Consider the following 18,390-nt stretch of genomic DNA (forward strand, 5'->3'; position numbering starts at 1 on the left):
TCTGTTTACTGATGGTTTAAAAAGAATTGAGGATCCATCCCCAGCTGACACAAGGCTGAAGAGGCCTTTTGCTATTAAAGGCTACACCAAGATGTTGTAGCTCTTTCTGAATTGTCTCCAAAATGAACCCCGAACTCTCCCCTTAGGGCTGCAACTACACACATTACCTCTTTGAACAAGCTAATTCTTCAGGACAACAAGTCATTGCCTGTTGCTTTGGAAAAGTTATTGTCATGGTATAGATACGGATAAAATAAATATCCACTTATTAAAAAACAACACAACACAACAAAAAACACACAAGGGGCATGTAATTAATTGAACATATTACACTGAAGACATAGTTAAATATAAATGCACTGCTATTGTCCAATCTTCTCTTTGGCCCTCTCCTCCTGCTGGTCTGACCAAGTTGTGGATGGATAAATAAAACAAGCCACCTCCCACACGAACCCATACAAGTAGCAGGTAAAATTGGTGGTGGTCAGTGAAAAATCAGTTTCTAACTCAAAGTTGTCCTCAAACAGTGGAACTCAGACTGCATTTCTGCTCATGTGGAACTGCCCTAGGCTCACAAAGACCCCAAGGCTTGGCTACAGTGCATGAGGGGAAAGCACCATGGTCACTTCTAAGCATTAAAGGCTCCACTTCTTTAAGGCAGCCTTGACTTCCAGAGGGTCTACACCAAAGAGCACACTTCAAATGCAGAAGAACCATTCTGAACCCTATCGCTGACGTTCAAGTTTAGTTTTTAACCGCATGAGGGAATTGCTCCTCTAAACCCAAATTTACCAGTGAGGTTGCAGTTTTGTACGTGGGCATTTCCTTCAATTTGCTCTCCTCTATTTATTTCTTTATTGCTCTGATTTTCTTATTTAAAAATGCTGAGAGGCTAGAAAAGAGTCAGATCAAGTCAATGTGTCAGGCTAATGTTTAACCATAAATTAACACCTCACAGATAAAAAGGGAGCATACTACAGATTTCACAGCTGAATCTGCTGCCCCAGCCTGACAGAAGCATCAGTAGCACTAGGGTCTGAGTGCATTCAGCACCTTCCTAACTCATTCTTAACTACTTTTTTCTTCCTCCTCAGGAGTGAACTGGGCAAAAAAAAATAAGTCTCCTAGTTGCATAGTCTTTCTGTTTATGATTTGTCATTGATGAGCTACAGATAAGCTTCAACTTTGCTGCCAACTGAGTTCATCTGTTCAGAACAACAGCTACAGAAAAACAGGCTCCTCAACATCAGAGAATTGTCCAACTACTGCTATGTCAAACTTTGTAGCTCCAGAAGTAAAAAAATTTGTGGCTTGGGACTATGTTGTTTTTGCAGGGCTGTTTTTAGTCTGTGCTAGCATTGGAGTCTTTTTTGCAGTTAAAGAAAGAAAAAAGAAAACTTCAAAGGAATTTTTGGTGGGTGGTAGGCAGATGACATGTGGACCAATAGCCTTCTCTCTCACATCAAGCTTCATGTCAGCAGTGACTGTTTTGGGGACACCCTCCGAAGTCTACCGTTATGGGGCATCCTTTGTGCTGTTCTTTCTTTCATATGCACTTGTCATCATTTTTACTGCAGAACTCTTTCTACCTGTATTTTACAGATCTGGCATTACAAGCACTTATGAGGTAAGTAAAAATAATTTAAAAAGGCACTATTCTAATATAAAAGCTAGTATCATACATATAGATATTCATAGAGAAAAAGCTCTGACAGAAGATTTTTTGCAGTGTTTTACAGAACAAGCATATCAATGCACTAACTCTTTTTCAAACCAGGTGACATTACTCAAACTGGTTATCCATATTCCAATAAGTTGAAAGTACAAATTAAGGGTCAGAGCTCCTGTTATGCATATAAAGCAAAGACAGGAGACAGGATTACACACCAGCACCAAATGAAGTTACAGCTGATAAATATTTTAAGTGTATCCAAATGCTTCTGGTCTTACAAACAACTATTCAACTTTTATATATATATATATGTGTGTGTATGTATACACCTGCTTTTGCAGAGAAGGTATTAAAGACAGACGTTAAGAGCAAAATTCAATAGTATCGAACTCAAACCTGGTCTAGAGCTGGCAATTTGGTCCAATTTAATAGCAAAGTGGACTATTTGATATCTAAAAAAAATAGTCAAGTAGATATTTGGCAACTATTGTGGTGCAAAGAAGGAATAAAGAGGAAGATGTCTGCAGGTCTCTTTCAAAACAAGCCAACCAAAACCAAACCAACTTAGGGCTGGGGTATGAATTCAGGTGTTCTCTAGGAAATGAAATTAAATGAACAACCTCTGAATTTTCTAGAGGTTTTGCCTGACATTCCTCCTGGAACACGTTATTTTCTTCATATGACAGTTCAGTAATTGAGAAAAATCAAAATACACAGCCAACCTTGTGATGTTACTGCTAAGAGCACAGTGTACAGTCCTTACCACCTGCGCACTCACAGGGCAGGTATTGAGCATTTGGGAATAGTCTTTTAGTCACTTTAATCAGCAGCCTCAAATTTGGCCTCTCCTGTTCTTCAGCACTTTGAGCCAAGCAAGAATTGGATGAAGAAAGCTGAGTGAGTTCATGAGGAATAACAGGAAGACTTCTCATGTTCTCTAAGCCCAAACCCTAGGAGCAGCTTTGGTCAAACAGCTCTGCCTGGGTATTTGGAAGTAAGTCACTTCCAGATTGGAAAAAAATAAAATTGACCATTTGTTGCTACTGCCACAACTAACCACATTTTCTAGCTGGTTTTGGTGCAAGATCAGAGAATGAATGACTCTTCTCATTTGAGCCACCATGCTGTCATTGCACCCAGAGAGTCCCCTCAAAATGAGGAATTATTTTTAGAAACAAGTTACATATATTAGCTATTTATCTGTATGGCAGACTGTGGGGCTTATTGTGCTAGAGACATGAGAAAGATGAAAATGAGCAAAATTAACAGGAAAGAAGCTGCTTTGGAAAACTATACTTAGAGGCTTGTAAAAGAGAGAAGATCCAGCCTGTGCCTGGAGTCTGCTGGGAGCACATGGGACTACGGTCCGAGGAGAGACCCAGCCCACCCATGGTTAGAAGGGATGCTACCACAGATGTGATTTTTTTTGGTCAGCTCTACAGAGAGGCTCCAAGTGGTGACTCCAGTTTAAAAGCTGGGCTTTTGGAGGTAGGGAGCTACTCACCTCTACAGTTACGTGGTAAATAGAGACACTTCCCTACATGTAGCTGTATGTCCCTAAGTACTCCACTTGCTGCTCCATGTTGATGATGTGCAGATTTGGGTTTAGACTGACAGGGCAAGCAAGAAAGCCAGTTTAGCTCAATCCCTGGGGAACTCTCTTCTATGTTGCCTCTTCTCCATCTGTTCCACCACGACCTTGGTCATTACAGGAGTCAAACCACATTATTTCTCCTAGAGATGAACTCAAATTTCCTCTTTATACAGCTGGAAAGTACTTTCATTTGAAGTTTAGATTTCCTTTCACTTATTCCCAATACAAACAATACTGAATATTGGAACCCAACATATAACTTCACGTACATGTTGTTGATGAGAAGATTTCTCACATATCATTATGTGTAATAATAATCATGCTCTCCTGCTCATGACTCATAGCAGCAGTGCCAGCTGCCAGTAATTTTACTTGCATAGCTAAAAGAAGGTTAATAGCTGTGTCACAGGTGCTGCATGTGCAATTTACTGAAATTCCTCTTTTTTTCCCTAGTATTTGGAGTTAAGATTTAACAAGATTGTCCGTCTTGCTGCAACACTGATCTACATCCTGCAGACGGTGAGAAGCCATTGACTCTGTTTATGCCAGTTTCACTCAACATTTATTTTGACAGACTAATCTCAGACTACACATTTTCTATAATGAGACGTTTTAATGAGTACTCTTTTGTTCTATATTTTTTCACTTGGACCGTGAATGTTAAAAAGAACGAATGGCTGCTTTCCTAACTTTCTAGCTTTCTTAACTTTTCCTGTTTAGGATTAAAAATGCCATTTTTGTTGTCTTTGAAAGTTGCATATTTTGCTGAACTCTCACAGCTTGTCAAATTCTTGATCTCATTATGTTCCCTTGTCTTTCCAAATGAGTGGGTTCTTTCTTGAAAAGCTAAATGAGCTGTACTGGGTACATTTAGTTAATTACCATTTCTGATAGCAGGGTGAAGGTATCCCATTTGAAAGCTGTTGCATGTTGCATCTCCTGGGGGGATGCCCAGGTAGTACCGACCCAGTGATGGTCCCAGGAGGTACCATCTCAGAAAGTTACATAGTTATGTATTTGATGGAAAGATTAATTTTATGGGATGTTTGAAAACGTTTCTTTCTACCTTAATTCCCTTTCAGTCATTCCAAAACCCTTAGCAACAGATTTGAATGCTTACTTATTTTCAGGCTTTGTTTCTCCCTCGGTTCTGTCAGAACATACATGTGAGAGCATTGAGTCAGCTACTTCAAAAGGGTTTGAATAGAAAAATGGATGTTTAAATTCCAAGATCAATGAACCTTATTACAGTATCACGGTGTTTTCCCAAGAGCTCCTCTTTCTACTTGACTAGGGTATTTTTGTCATCTAGTCATCTTTGCAATTGGTGAAATAAGTAATACCAAAGCAAATAATGGTCCTTTGATCAGAAAGGAATCAAAGCAATGATTTTGTTTTGTAAAGGTTGAAACAGAAATCCAGACACAGTTAAATAAACTGATATAAAGAAACCCCCAGATCTCTTATTTTGCTCATCTAAATAGAAAATTATCCCTAAGCATTCACACACACCTTTTTCATTCATTTTTCATTTTTCTCCTCCAGATCCTTTACACAGGAATAGTGGTTTATGCTCCATCACTGGCACTCAACCAAGGTGAGTTCCCCTGCTGCACTACACAGCTACCCCAACCAATCACACAACAAGGCAAACAGAATAAACGAAGCAAAGAAAAAGACGTAAAAAAAAAATCCACAAAAGTTCTGTAAGCAGGTTTTTGCCTGCTCCTCAGAGCTCTGCATTTCCAATGCCTCACACCTCTCTCACATCAGTGCATCAGCAGGAGCCTCACATTTGCTCTTCTGCTCTGCTTTGCACTCAGTAACCACCTGAAGAGGTTAGCAATGAACAATTTCTCAACATCCAACAAAGTTCACAGTACAAGCTGATGATCCAAGACCGTACCCTGTACTTTGATTCCCCTCTTCCCTCTCTCCCTTGTGTCAGCTTCCCATGGGCATTACTCCACTCCCTGTAGCTGGAGCCAGATACCATGCTGCTGTCTGCCTGCACACTTCAATTAATCCTTGCAAACTGGACATACAGCGTCCATCATAACAGATGGGAGTAGTAATTTTACTGTCATAGGGCAAAAAGAATCACGATGGCCTAACTCCTGATTTCATCAGAATTGACTGGACAAAGAATGGGAGACTCTTCTCATTGTCATCTGAGTTGTGATCAGTTTGTCTGACCGCACCTTCACACAGCACAGAGCTTCCTTCCTCTGGAGCTCAAATGAATTTTATGTGACAATTCATGTTTGTTGTTAGGCCACACTAACTCTGCTAATAAAAGAACCTTTACAAATAGATTTGCCCTCATAAACTACTCCCAGTGGGAGAGACTTCAGTATAAGCCAACCCCAAATTTCAGCATCTTTTGTAAAGTAACTTTATGAACTAAAATGAACAGGAAAACTGGTTTTAATGCAGCATTCAATCTAGCATTAAACTGTTTCAGCTTGCAGGGAATGGTATTTAGTTTGGGTTGGGATTTATTGTTAGGGTTCTTTGGAAATATCTGAAGAACCTGATTTCTTAAGAGAAAATTCTAGACTAAGAACAGAAAGCATTGCTTATAAAGCTGTGTCCCATAGGAATGATGTTTTTGCTGTGTGCAGTTCCTCTTACATGTTACTTTTGCACACCTGAAAGTTAGTTAAATCCAATTTGCAAGAAAACAACAATGCAACCCAGTATCCAGTAGTATTAAGAAACCTGACCAATCCAGCAAAGCTCCTAATAGACACAAAAGAGTAAAATTAATACTTACTCCTATCCTTTTAAAGCTAAAGGGTCATAACTTTTCTGTTACCGTCCAGATGGCCTACCTCTATTTCACCAACCATTTGGTTTTCTTTGGTTTCACAGTCACTGGATTTGATCTCTGGGGCTCTGTGATTGCAACAGGAATTGTCTGCACTTTCTATTGCACTCTGGTACGTGACACGCATAACTGAACAGCTGGAACATAGACTGTTAATTCAACCATGCTTTTTACTTGACAGGCTATTGCAGAAGGGTGGCTTCTACATACGTTCCAATTGACTGAGGTTTAAAGTAGGAGAACATAGAGATAAATTTCTTTTAGACTCTGTGGAACAGCTAAGTCTATTTGGAGAAAAAATTATTTCCTCTCAAATCCTGTGCTGTATGTCTCAGGGTTTAAACCAAACAGTTTGAAGCAGAGTCCAGATAAGGAGGTGATAACCTTTGCCACACTAAATCTTTTGAGAGAAGATGATTCTTCTTATCTTTTACAAGTTATAGACTGAAAAACATCACAATGAAAAACGTGCCTCTGGTGTCACCCCAGATCAAGAACAGAGTGATAAAACCTAGGAAGGCAAATCAATAGGTCACAGAGAGCTTTTCTTCTGAGTGGAAGCAACAGGAGACTCAGCGTTACAAAAAAGATAAACACTGCAGTGGAAGCGGCAGAGGGCTCAGGACACAGCCTCATTTCTGTTCTCATTACCACTAAGGAATTTGTTCACTATTTCAGTCCACCGTTGCTGAAAACACTTATTATACTGGTCTAGTAAGGATTTGATCAAATATGAAAGCAGCTGTGGAAAAAAGCTGAACCGAAAACTTTCTGGAGCTCTTTTTCTGAGTTAGGCCAATTGCGGACCACTGGGCTCAGAGAATTGTAGAGCATGCTATAAGAAGTACAAACAGACCAGCTTGTATTCCTTAAGCTTTTAGCTTAGCGGAAAAAAAGAAGCATTTAACTGGAAGTCAAACATTTGCATATGATTGTAGTCAAGCCTTTCAAAGCTGTGTCATTTTCTAGCCTGCAAAAATACAGCCTTCATGGGAGAATATGAAGTTTAAGAGCCCTGAATTGCTAGATGCTCTGCATACAGTTTCTGAGCTGCTGAAATAAGGGGTCTATATTTTGCTGTATTTGAACAACAGGAAAGAAGATAAAAGCATACATAAAAGCACTGTTTGTTTTAGGGTGGATTAAAAGCTGTTGTCTGGACAGATGCATTTCAAATGATTGTCATGGTGGTTGGCTTCACGACAGTTTTGATTCGAGGAACAACTCTGAACGGTGGATCAACCAAGATCTGGGAGGTTGCTTACGAAGGATCACGGTTAAACATATTTGAGTAAGAAAAACACAGTGAAAACCTTTTCTTTTTTGTATATTTAATGTTTAGATACTATACCCTCACGAAGTCAGAAAGAGTCAGACTTGTTACTATATTATCAGTGAACAAACTCAGTAATTTAGAAAAGTCCATTCCTTACTTCTTTGATTCTTGGGAATGCAGCTGACCATCAGGAGAACTTAACTCCTCTTTCTATTACTCTCTTTGAAGAAATCAAAGCCCTCCTAAACTGAAAAGGAGCTTTGTCATTTTTCTTTGTGTAGCTACAAATACAGCCCAATTTTTCCTTCCATTTATGTATATCTTTCAATTTCTATTCATAAATCTGGCACTTTGTGTTGAGTACACTCACCACAGCAGTCAGCAATGGTGCGACACTGCACTGGGATAGAAAACTGACCTTCCTTTAGCTATCTGTGGCATTGACTGAAAAGTTCATTGCTCAAGGCAAGGCAGTGACAGAACATAGCAGCAAGGTCAAATGTTATCTGCTATATCTATCAAGATTAGCAGAATTGCAAAGATGATGCAAGATGTACTGCTTAGAATTACTGAGAAATGAAATTTCACTGTTGATAAAAAATAGGTAACACTGCAGCAATTTCTCATAAAAGAAATGACACACCATGATGATTTAACTAGGAATTTGGAGGGCTTATACAGTTCAGCAAGTGGCTTTGTTCCTTGCAGAGGACAGGGTCCCAGGCATGATGACTTGCAGGTCTGTTGCTCCAGTGTGACATAGATCCAAAATCTGATCATAAGCAGGCTTATAAATGTGATTTATCTCAATCTGTCCTCTGCATGGTGTATGTTTATCTTGACTTGATAGCAATATGTTCCAATATAAGAGTAAAAAACTTTCCAAATCTAATCACAGTAGGTGTTTTCTGAGTTGGATACATACTACTGATGCAGTACTCCCAATTCAGAGGGTAGGACATAGTGTATAGTTCTGAAAAATCACCTGCCTCTTGATAAAGAAATGTAGGTTTATATAAGTGAACTGAGTTGCTTTTTTTTTTTTCTCTTCTAGCTTTGATGTCGATCCTTTGAGACGACATACCTTCTGGACAATTGTTATTGGAGGAACGTTTACATGGCTAGGGCTCTATGGAGTTAATCAGTCCACAATCCAGAGATGCATTTCTTGCAAATCAGAAAAGCATGCTAAACTGTAAGTTACCTGCCATCAACCTGTTCTAGCAATCAAACATACTGATGTGGAATTCTAAGCTTGCCAGGTTTGTTAAAAAATAGCTAATTTTGCTCTGACAGTCTCACTCTGGCCCTGAATGATGTAAGTAAATGCAGAAATAAAACCAGGTAGCCATTAACCTCTCGCAGTTTACTACTTTGGGATCAGGCTGCCAAATTAATCCTTGGAAGCAGAGTATAGAAAAAAGCCAACACAGAAGTTGTGCTATCTACAACTTCATTGGTAAAATGTATTTATTTGAAATGGGACTTTGTTGTATTGCATTAAAAGTGGTTAACAATTTAATAGAGCACTACAGTACAAGGTGTAATCTAAATAAAATTAAATCAAGAAGTTATTAATATTCTAGAGTATAAGAATAATTAGACTCAATGGTAAAGAGCCAAGTAAAACTTCAAAATATAGACTCACAGGTCTTCCTCAGAATCAGCATTAGTATGTGCATAGCTAGAAACCACCAGACTTTTTTTTTTCCACATACCTAGCACTAGTTGCTTGCTCAGTTGGCTAAAGCATAAAGATTGTTAGAGTAGCTTTTGTGCTAGGTGCAATCACACTAATTTTTCTTAAGGTCATGCTGGATTATATGAATTTATCCTGTAGAAAATTTAGTCTTTGAAAAACATCTGGAAGTCACAGCAGTGAGAACATCACTAGCAACAAAATCTGAAAGACTTTCAGGTCCCAATAGCACAGCTGTGAATCAGCCCTAGCAAGATGTTGCATAAGGTCATGGCCAAATGTGATGCAGGTTATATAAAACCTGTCAGCTCTTGGGAGCTAGAGGATTACTGAACCACAGCCACACAGCCTCCCCAGCAGATGCTGTTACTCACACTCATTCCATGGACTAGCAAAAAACAACCGTGTTACTTTGCATGGCAACTTTGCAATCATGACAAAATGCCTACAATGGCTTAAAAGGAGATGTTGAGGGTTTTAAGTCCAGCTGGCAACTAAACATCAGTCAGTCACTTGCTCACTACTCACTTCTCCTTCTCCCCGGTGGGATGTGGAGAAGAAGGGTAAGGGAAAAAAAGGTAAAACCCTTTGGGTTGACATAAAAGCAGTTTAATAATTGAAATAAGGTAAGATTTTATTATAAAGAAATAGGGAGGAATGAAACAAACCAACCAATCCAAATGATGCACAACACAATTGCTCACCACTGATGCCCAGCCCGACCCCAAACACCAAGACAGGAGAAAACCAACAACTTCCAACAGACAAAAATCTGCTCTTACAGGGAACAGGAGGGGCAGACCCAGTGCTTGGTGCTGCCCACTCTGTGTCCAAGTTACTGGTCTCTTCCAGCTGTATACCCTGAACCTTCATCCTTGCCGTATAGCAAGGCTGTATGTTTCCACATTTCTTAAATCAGTATTCCATACAATTTGTTATCCTGCTGATGCTTTTAAGAAAAAATTTAGCTAGCTTTGAATTATACAGCTAGCTGTGATGAAGATGTCTCCCTAAAAAGTTAGGAAAAAAACTAACTTGTAACAGTGTTTCTGTATGCACTTTGTATCAAACAGAATTTCTCTGCTTTGTTCTAGGGCACTTTACCTCAACTTACTGGGACTGTGGACAGTCCTGGTGTGTGCAGTGTTTTGTGGCTTGGTGATGTACTCTCATTACAAGAGCTGCGATCCTTGGACTGCTGAGTTCATTTCAGCACCTGATCAGGTAGATACCCATTATTACAACAGAACTGCTAAGGACCCAGGCATAGCACACATGAAGACAGTTAAGATTTCCTGGGATGCCTTATGTTCTGTCAGCACTCAGGCACTAAGGTGGCTAGTGAATCAGGGCTAGAATAGATCTTTTCTGGTTCTCCTCACTCTCTTTTCTGGTTCTCCTGGCTGAGCACTTCCCCAAATGACATCCTCTTTGCTCAAATTCTGACACCTCTTGTTAGTTGGAATAAACCCAGAATTCGGCAACGTCCTTCACAGCAACTACTTCTTTTCCATTACCCAGGAAAATCTTAACTAACTGCTTGTGTTGCTCTTGTGCTTCTATCCCAGCTCATGCCGTATTTTGTTATGGACATTTTTTCCTCGATGCCAGGAGTCCCAGGACTGTTTGTTGCCTGTGCATTCAGCGGAACGCTAAGGTCTGTGATCCTGAAGTGACAGTTTAGCTGCATAGAACTGATTTCTTGAGGACACAGAATGAGGTCAAGACGTGAAGCCCTAAGAAAAGCCCATCTGTTTTACCCAGAACATTCTAATAAGCAGCAGTACTGCTTTGCTGAGTTGTATTATATTTATGCCTAAGTCTAGCTCCACTTCACCAGCATCTTTTATCCTAAGTGTATTTTAGAATAACATTACCAATACAGACAAAAGAATAGAAAACCTAAGCTCTCTTCCTGAGATAGCTTTGGAGCTGCTCCTGGTGAAACTGCCTTTACTGAAGCTGACTGCCACCATATCCCAGATAGGGATAGAATGCATTTCAGTAAATCTATCTGTACATAAAAGCAGAGTTAGACTAGGAAAAAGAGATGTCTGCATTGAGAACTTTTAAAACTTCTTTGGAACTTCAGAATCTATAGGAGTGCTGCATCTTATTGTAGTTTTTACCCTCTACAGGCCAAACACCAATACTTCATAGGGCATTCAAGAGAGAGGAGTCAAGTTCACAGTGACTCTGTGGCATGTGAATAATGTCAAACTCCAACAGACTTTTTTTAAAGACTCTTATGTGTAGAAAAAGCAAGACAGAGCTATCAAAACAGGGGAAGGGAAAAAATGCCATCAAAAATCCCTGTGTAAAAGGCACTGGCTTCTCCCGGCAGGAGACTAAGAACAGAGTCAATGGCACAAAGTACCAAATACCACACTGTAGGTATGGACCTTGCCATGTTACCACAACAAATTCACAGAAACTGTATTCACCAAATATGTGTTCATTCACCTGCCTAAAAGAACCAGCCTATCCCTGTTCCATATTTTTCAGTTCTGAGAGAAAACACCCTGTTCCTCCACAAAATGAGTGTTATTACTAGTTGTCACTGCACATCCTTTGATTTGTAAGGGAGGAGAACTTTTATTCTGGAGCACGCCTGTATTTTGAAGAACTTGCAGATTGGTAAACTGAAGGGTCAATCAGGATGAGTTTTTATCTTGTTCTGTGCCAGCATGAAGCAGAGCCCCTTGCAATTTCAGAAGGGACAGAAACCCCACCAATATCAGCAGCATTTGTGAAAAGTACTGTCAGAGGTACAGTTCTTGAAGAGTATTAGTGCTGAACAAGAGGAAGCAGTTTTTTATAAATATGCATTGCTTCTTATTTACTTAACATTCTTCTCATTTTCTACAGCACGGTAGCTGCCAGCATCAATGCTTTAGCAACTGTTACATTTGAAGACTTGGTCAAGAAAGGTTTCCCAGATCTCTCTGAGAAGATGAGCACATGGATCAGCAAAGGCTTATGTAGGTACTCTAGATGGGGTCTATTTCTTTAATACCAAAAGCATCCATACCCACAGTTGCTACTATTGCAGGAGAAAATAGGGCAGGATTTTGTATACTTTGAACCTTGAGAGTCACTGACTCTCAGCTGCCTCTGAAAGCAGTTCATGTAATGAAGAGCACTGTCTAGAGAGTTTCGCTTTAGAAACCTCCACAGTGTAACCCTTTATAAACTCTCAGGATGAATATCGGCCTGGTGCTTCAATGAAATTATGCATTGGCACTATATGGTACAGAAACAAATATAGAATAGCATCAACAACTACTCCTGAAAACCTCTGCAAAACTTGTTTATACTGAAAATATTGGGGAACACTCTGGGATCTTCTTTACAACAAGAACAATATCAGTACAGTTTTTTATCACATCAATCTATAGTAGCATTATGAAATATTTTTAATAGGAAAATGAGACATTTCTATTCAGTGTTGCATAAGCAGGTTATTCAGTTTTTCAGAGAAAAATTAAAATTTCTAAGCGAAATGAAAAACAGATCATTAACATCAAAGTGGTTTGAATTTTAAGATACTTGCAAGAATTATTGCAGTAATATTATAACCTTTTCGTAAGTACTGTAATAATATAACCATTTATTGATGTTAGTTAAGATCAGATAGGAGCCAACCCAATACAATTTCTGTTTCTGTAAATGTCTCTAAATTTCACTATTCCTGCTTTTCCTCTTATTACTTAGCTTTTGCTCGCAGGACCTAGAAAGACAATGTTTACATCTGAAGCCAAGGTCTAATGACAAGTTTTGGTTGGCTTTACTCAAGACTGCTACATAGAGAGTTTTGTCTCCCATGAAATGAAAACTGGTGTCAAAGAAAGAAAGCTGTGCTGTTTATCATTGCTCAATTCATTCATTAGGTTATTCTAAAAGTGTTATTTAAAGGCAACAGAAACATTTCTACATGAGGTGTAACTTCTAACTTAATTTCATCACCAATTTCTGCTTTGTCAGAAAAAACAACTAATGAAAAACACACCAAAACTTCATGCAAGACGCCACTGTGTGCTTAATGGTCCACTTCAAGTGTCAAAGCCCAAAGTGCAAGTTCCTGCACACTGCCTGGTCACTTCAGACACTAGATTAATTATAAATCATGCACTCTATTAACCAGCACTGGCAACCTCACTGCTTCATCTTTTTTAGGTGTATTATATGGTGTCCTGTGCACTTCAATGGCTGCAGCAGCATCGCTACTAGGAGGAGTTGTGCAGGTATCTCTTGCCTCAGAAACACCATGAGCTGGACATGAACGAACAGAAAGGCAACGAACTGACCAAACAATGCTGACAGCCCTGGGGACTGCTGAACAATTTCTGTGTACACTCTGATGAGAGGAATAACTAGGGGAAGAAAAATCACAGATCCCCCAATTCCTTCACTATTTGCCCACTCCTGGGAAACGATACTGTGATTCTGTTCTTAACTGTGCACTGAAATCACTGCTGGTCTCTTCACCCCCACCATTTCCCAGACCAAAAGCAGAACTGCTCAGGCTCCCTCCAGATGCTACACTAAACTCCTGTCTCTTCTCTGCATCACTAGGCTTCCCTCTCCATCCACGGGATGTGCGGTGGGCCCATGCTGGGATTATTTACCCTGGGAATTGTGTTTCCTTGCGCTAACTGGAAGGTAAGGAAAAAAAGTCCTTCTTTAAAGAAAACCACTTGGTGTTGTTTGCTTAAAGCTCCATCTTGAAAATTGGGTTATTTAGATTTAGTCTTTGGGCTGCTTTTCAGATTTAGAGCCTAAAGAGTTCGAGATGTGTTTGGAGATTCCCTGCTGAATTTATCCCAGTTGTATTTAACTCTACTCAGCTGTGGAGTAATTGGTTATTAGCTCCACATGAGGGTTGGTTTTTGTTTGTTGTTTTTTTTTAATTATTTTTATTTCTGAGTTTCTTCTCTTTCATTAAGAAGACAAAGATACTCAGTACTTGCCCCAGCCTACATTCACCTTGGGATGCACAGAACAATTTCAATTGCTCTGCTTTTGCTAACTGAGGCAAAACAGAACTATGAGCTCACTTCATATTGCTCCTTGAGCAGCCCAATCACATTTACCCAACAGCAAAACCAAACTCCGAGTTGCAGTTTTATTGAACTCCTATTACTAGAGCGCAATAAATCACTCTGTTTTATACCTTGGTTGAGAGAGAATAGGGCTGATTTACATTGACAGAGACCAGTGGTCACCTCCTTCTCCCTAATTCACGTTCACAGAGAAGACTTTCCCATACATCACTTTTAACACTATCTTTCTATACCTTCCAAGGGTGCTATGGGAGGCCTCTTAGCTGGGATTACTGTAGCTTTTTGGGCTGGTACTGGCGCTTTCATTTACCCTGCTCCACCGACAAAGTCCATTCCTCTGCCACTGTCGACTCTCAACTGCACATTAGCTAACAGCACGGAGGCACTGATGACAACGGCAACTCCCACAGCAGCACTAGACAGGTATTTTCCCTACAATTACAACCTAAACCTATGTTTCAGCACAGCATGCAGCCTGAGCCTGCAGTGCACAGCCAGTGAACACCAAAAGGGATGGGAACACACAGCCAGATCATACACCAGCTGCAGTGTTAGCTGTATTTTTCTGCCATATTTGAGACAGCTTAAATGTAGCCACTGGTCACCACTAGCTGCTTTTGTCACCTCTTCACAGACCTATGCTGGCAGATACCTGGTACTCCCTGTCCTACCTGTACTTCAGTGCCATAGGCTGCCTAGGCTGTGTCATCACAGGGCTGCTGATAAGCTTTATAACAGGTTGGTATTTAATATATATATTTGCATATATAAATGCTTTTATACAATAATCTGATTCAGCTGTTACCAGAGTTTTAAAAGAGTCCAGCCAGCAGTTCGTGAGAGACTTGGGAGGGGGCAGTGGGCTTCCGTCTTGCTGCACCCCACTTTGTGTACTGAGACACCCAGCTATCCATACATTTATGTATAATTATTTTCTCCTTTCAGGACCTAACAAAGGAGGAGATATCCCACCAGTGTTAATCCAACCAGTTTGCAACCTGTTTTGCTTTTGGTCCAAGAGACTCAAAGCTCTGCTCTGGTGTGGTGTGCGGCATGACAGCCAGGAGGTGAGTACCTGAGCCCACAACTCAGCCCTGCCATGGTGCTGGTGCATACCTCACAAAGACCATGACAGCTTCCATCAACCCCTCTGTTAATTTATGCAAGGGATACTGCATAGGACCACAGGCTGGAAATGAGATCAGCCAACCCCTGAACAGTGCTGGGCAGCAATAAGTTACCAATCTCTCCTGTCTACACAGCACACAAGGTCTGCAAGGTCTGGACACAAACAGACCTTGGGACAGCCAGCAGCCCACAAAACAGTGGCTGAACTCCTGCTTCCTGCCCACCTTGCTCTGCCAGTCAAGCAGGGACATCACTGCACTTTGCACCCTGAGCTCCTGCCCCCTCCCACCGAGCCAGAGAATAAAACCTGAGCACTCACATGTCCATAGAGCTCTCCTGCTGATACTGCCATTGCCACCTTCAGACCTGGCACGGCTTCTCCCCTCCAGGGCAGCACTGCTGGCCCATCAGCTGCAACCACCAACACCTGAGGGACTGTGGCCCACCACCTCCACAGACACAGGGCCAGCTTTTCCACAGGTGTTTCTGGGCTTCATGAGCATCTCCTCCTTTTGTGCTGCTGTAACAGTTTGCAGAATCTGCTAGGTGTACAGAAGGGACACAGACTCTCAGACTGGTTTGGGCTGAAGGGACCTTAAAGCTCATCCAGTTCCAACCCTCTGCCACAGGCAGGGACACCTTCCACTAGACCAGGCTGCTCCAAGGTCCATCGAGCCTGGCCTTGAACACTGCCAGAGATGGGGCAGCCAGAGCTTCTCTGGGCAACCTGTGCCAGTGCCTCAGCACCCTCACAGGGAAGAGCTTCTGCCTAAGAGCTCATCTCAGTCTCCCCTCTGTCAGTTTAAAGCCTTGTCCTATCACTACAGAAAGCAATACGAATGTTTTCAAGTCCTTGAGTACCCTTTAAACCCTGAAAACAACCTTTCAGCTGCAAGGCTCACATAGAAACTATCCTTCTACACAGCTTAAGTTTGGCATTAAAGCTGATGGCTTCATTTGAAGAGCAGCTGTGATGCCTCTTGATTTGCTTCATCTGTTTCACTTGGCTTTTAGGTGCTCGACATAACTTCATCTAGAACTTTCCTGAAGCAAAAATCTCTGTAAAGGCAAAATCACATATGCATTTATTGGCTTGTATTTGCTTAAAATGTAGAATAACATTAATCAAGTATTTACAGTGTGAAACCACTGAGGCAAGTGTAGGCCAATCCACTAAAATGCACATAAAAATGCAAATGAAAATCTAAATTTAAGTGCTCAGGAATGCACTGAGGGCACATTTAAAGACTTTCACATGAATGGAGTTGTTGTGAGAAGTTGGTTTTGTGGCTTTTGCCAAAGACTTTCCATGGGGAAATGAGAAAATCAATGGTTACATATGGAGGGGACACACACTGAAGAGTGCCTGTTTGTGGGTATGAGGCTCATTTTATGCAGTGAAGTAACTCCTCAGATTTATAGGAAAGGATGTTAGAATTTTAAACTGCAACAAGATAGCCTTTAGCCAAAGGAAAAAAGCCATGAATCCATGTTTCAAACTACTAAGGTATTGTTTTTGCTTTGTTTTGTTTTTTTTTCAGGTGGACTTGGAAAAAAATCTGCCTAAAGTTACTGCAAATCAAACTGGAACTGATGACACCTTCAAGAATAACATCAACAAAGAAAACAAATGCCAGTTCCCTGGTTACAATCCCAAGGAAAAATCCTATACTAATATGAGCAGAGAATCTCGCCTGTAGAAGCTGAGAGATGAGTGACATTTAATCAAACTTTGTGTCTTCAGCTTCAGAAATAAAGAGGTTTGAGGTTTTCTTATCACATTTACCAGCTTGTAGATGACCAAAAGGGGTGAATTGCTCTCCATAGCAATTAAGGCTAGATTTTTATTTATGAATTTCACGACAGACCTGGGAAATCATCAGAGAGTGAGGTTTTGGAGGCACTGCTGCTTCAGAAGAAATGCTTCACAAATCATCTTTTGGAAGCTCCTGCTTGGAAGTAGCTGCAATACATCTGTATCCCATGCTCTGTTCAGCAACCAGTCATTGAAGGGAAACTTGCAAAGGGGAACTTGAGATAAATTAAGACTTTGGAGTAGCTTCTGAGGTCTCTCACTAAGGTGAGACTGTGAACTGCCCTCTGATGAGAGTAAAGAAAGGAGGTCAGACTGAGATAGTATCTGCCTATTTCTAGGTGTCACAAAAGGCCTCCTCACATGGGATGTTGTATAGACCAGTCTGGTCTTTCAGTGACCGAATTGTGTTTGCTTCCTCTGTGGAACTCAGATTTCCTTGTAACATCTTACTGTAAAAGCTATAGGAGAGAGTAACAAATTTGACTTCAAATGCAGGATAGTTCTTTATCCATGTTAGTCTTGGAAAGACATCCTTTCAGCTCAGAAAGTTCCCTACACTATCTTTATGCAAGAAAGAAAATAAAACGACAGTTGATGATGATGCCTCCTGGTTGAGTGTTGAATTTTGAAAAAAATACAATTAGGCAAAATCAGTGGTCTGATAAAACATCTTGGAAGGAGGTACCTAGCCTGCCAAGGCTCTGTTCCAGTGAGAGATTTTCTCTAAAACTTGCCTCTGTAAGTCAAACTCAACAGACCATCCTCTCACCTTGATAAATGTTTGAATGTAGTTTTTTGGATTAATATATTTGTATTTATACAAAGCTTGTAATTCAATGTAACAGATTGAATACCAGAGATGACTTAGTTATGGACCCAGCTGATATATCGAGCTCCTGTTGCTTTGAAGAACTCAGCTGTTGCTTTTGCTGTATCAGCAACCATCTTTATGATACAAATCTAGAACAACCTGGTCCTTGAAATTACTTCCCCCATCTGTTTTTCATGCCCTACCTCAAAATGGTCCCAGGATGTTCAATTAGAGAACAGAAAGGGCACTCTGTAAATGACACTACCGCCCTTGTGTGGGGCAGTTTGTCAACAAACTGAAAATTAGGTCAATATTTGCATTCACCCTTTTCACCCCACATTTATAATATCATAAAAACTTACAGCTGAGTCTGGCTGGCAGCCTGTTGTCTCACATGGCATACTTTCATGCTTCCAGCCTTGGTATGGTTAGCAAGGTAAATATAAAAATTCAGTAAATAATGCTATTGTATCATTTATATCTCATGGCCACACACATTAT

General features: G+C 40.5%; 1 protein-coding gene across 1 annotated transcript; it reads left to right on the forward strand.

The window, feature by feature from the left end:
• Positions 1-1,270: 1,270 nt before the first annotated feature.
• On the forward strand, positions 1,271-16,962 carry SLC5A12 (solute carrier family 5 member 12). The gene is made up of 15 exons (XM_005150717.1): positions 1,271-1,627; positions 3,720-3,785; positions 4,812-4,863; positions 6,141-6,208; positions 7,233-7,387; positions 8,427-8,567; positions 10,166-10,295; positions 10,640-10,728; positions 11,940-12,052; positions 13,248-13,315; positions 13,647-13,733; positions 14,376-14,557; positions 14,769-14,872; positions 15,080-15,201; positions 16,804-16,962. The coding sequence occupies exons 1-15, from the start codon at positions 1,271-1,273 to the stop codon at positions 16,960-16,962; spliced, it is 1,893 nt and encodes a 630-aa protein (XP_005150774.1).
• The last annotated feature ends 1,428 nt before the right edge of the window (positions 16,963-18,390 follow it).

The sequence above is a fragment of the Melopsittacus undulatus genome, chromosome 8, assembly GCF_012275295.1.
Source record: "Melopsittacus undulatus isolate bMelUnd1 chromosome 8, bMelUnd1.mat.Z, whole genome shotgun sequence".
In the NCBI taxonomy this organism is placed as follows: domain Eukaryota; kingdom Metazoa; phylum Chordata; class Aves; order Psittaciformes; family Psittaculidae; genus Melopsittacus; species Melopsittacus undulatus.

Excerpts from the sequence above, each read along its gene's own strand:
- SLC5A12 (XM_005150717.1), top strand. The coding sequence starts at position 1,271 with ATGTCAAACTTTGTAGCTCCAGAAGTAAAAAAATTTGTGGCTTGGGAC. Across the intron at positions 10,729-11,939 it reads GCATTCAGCGGAACGCTAAG|CACGGTAGCTGCCAGCATCA; the intron begins GTCTGTGATCCT and ends CATTTTCTACAG. Across the intron at positions 12,053-13,247 it reads ATGGATCAGCAAAGGCTTAT|GTGTATTATATGGTGTCCTG; the intron begins GTAGGTACTCTA and ends CATCTTTTTTAG.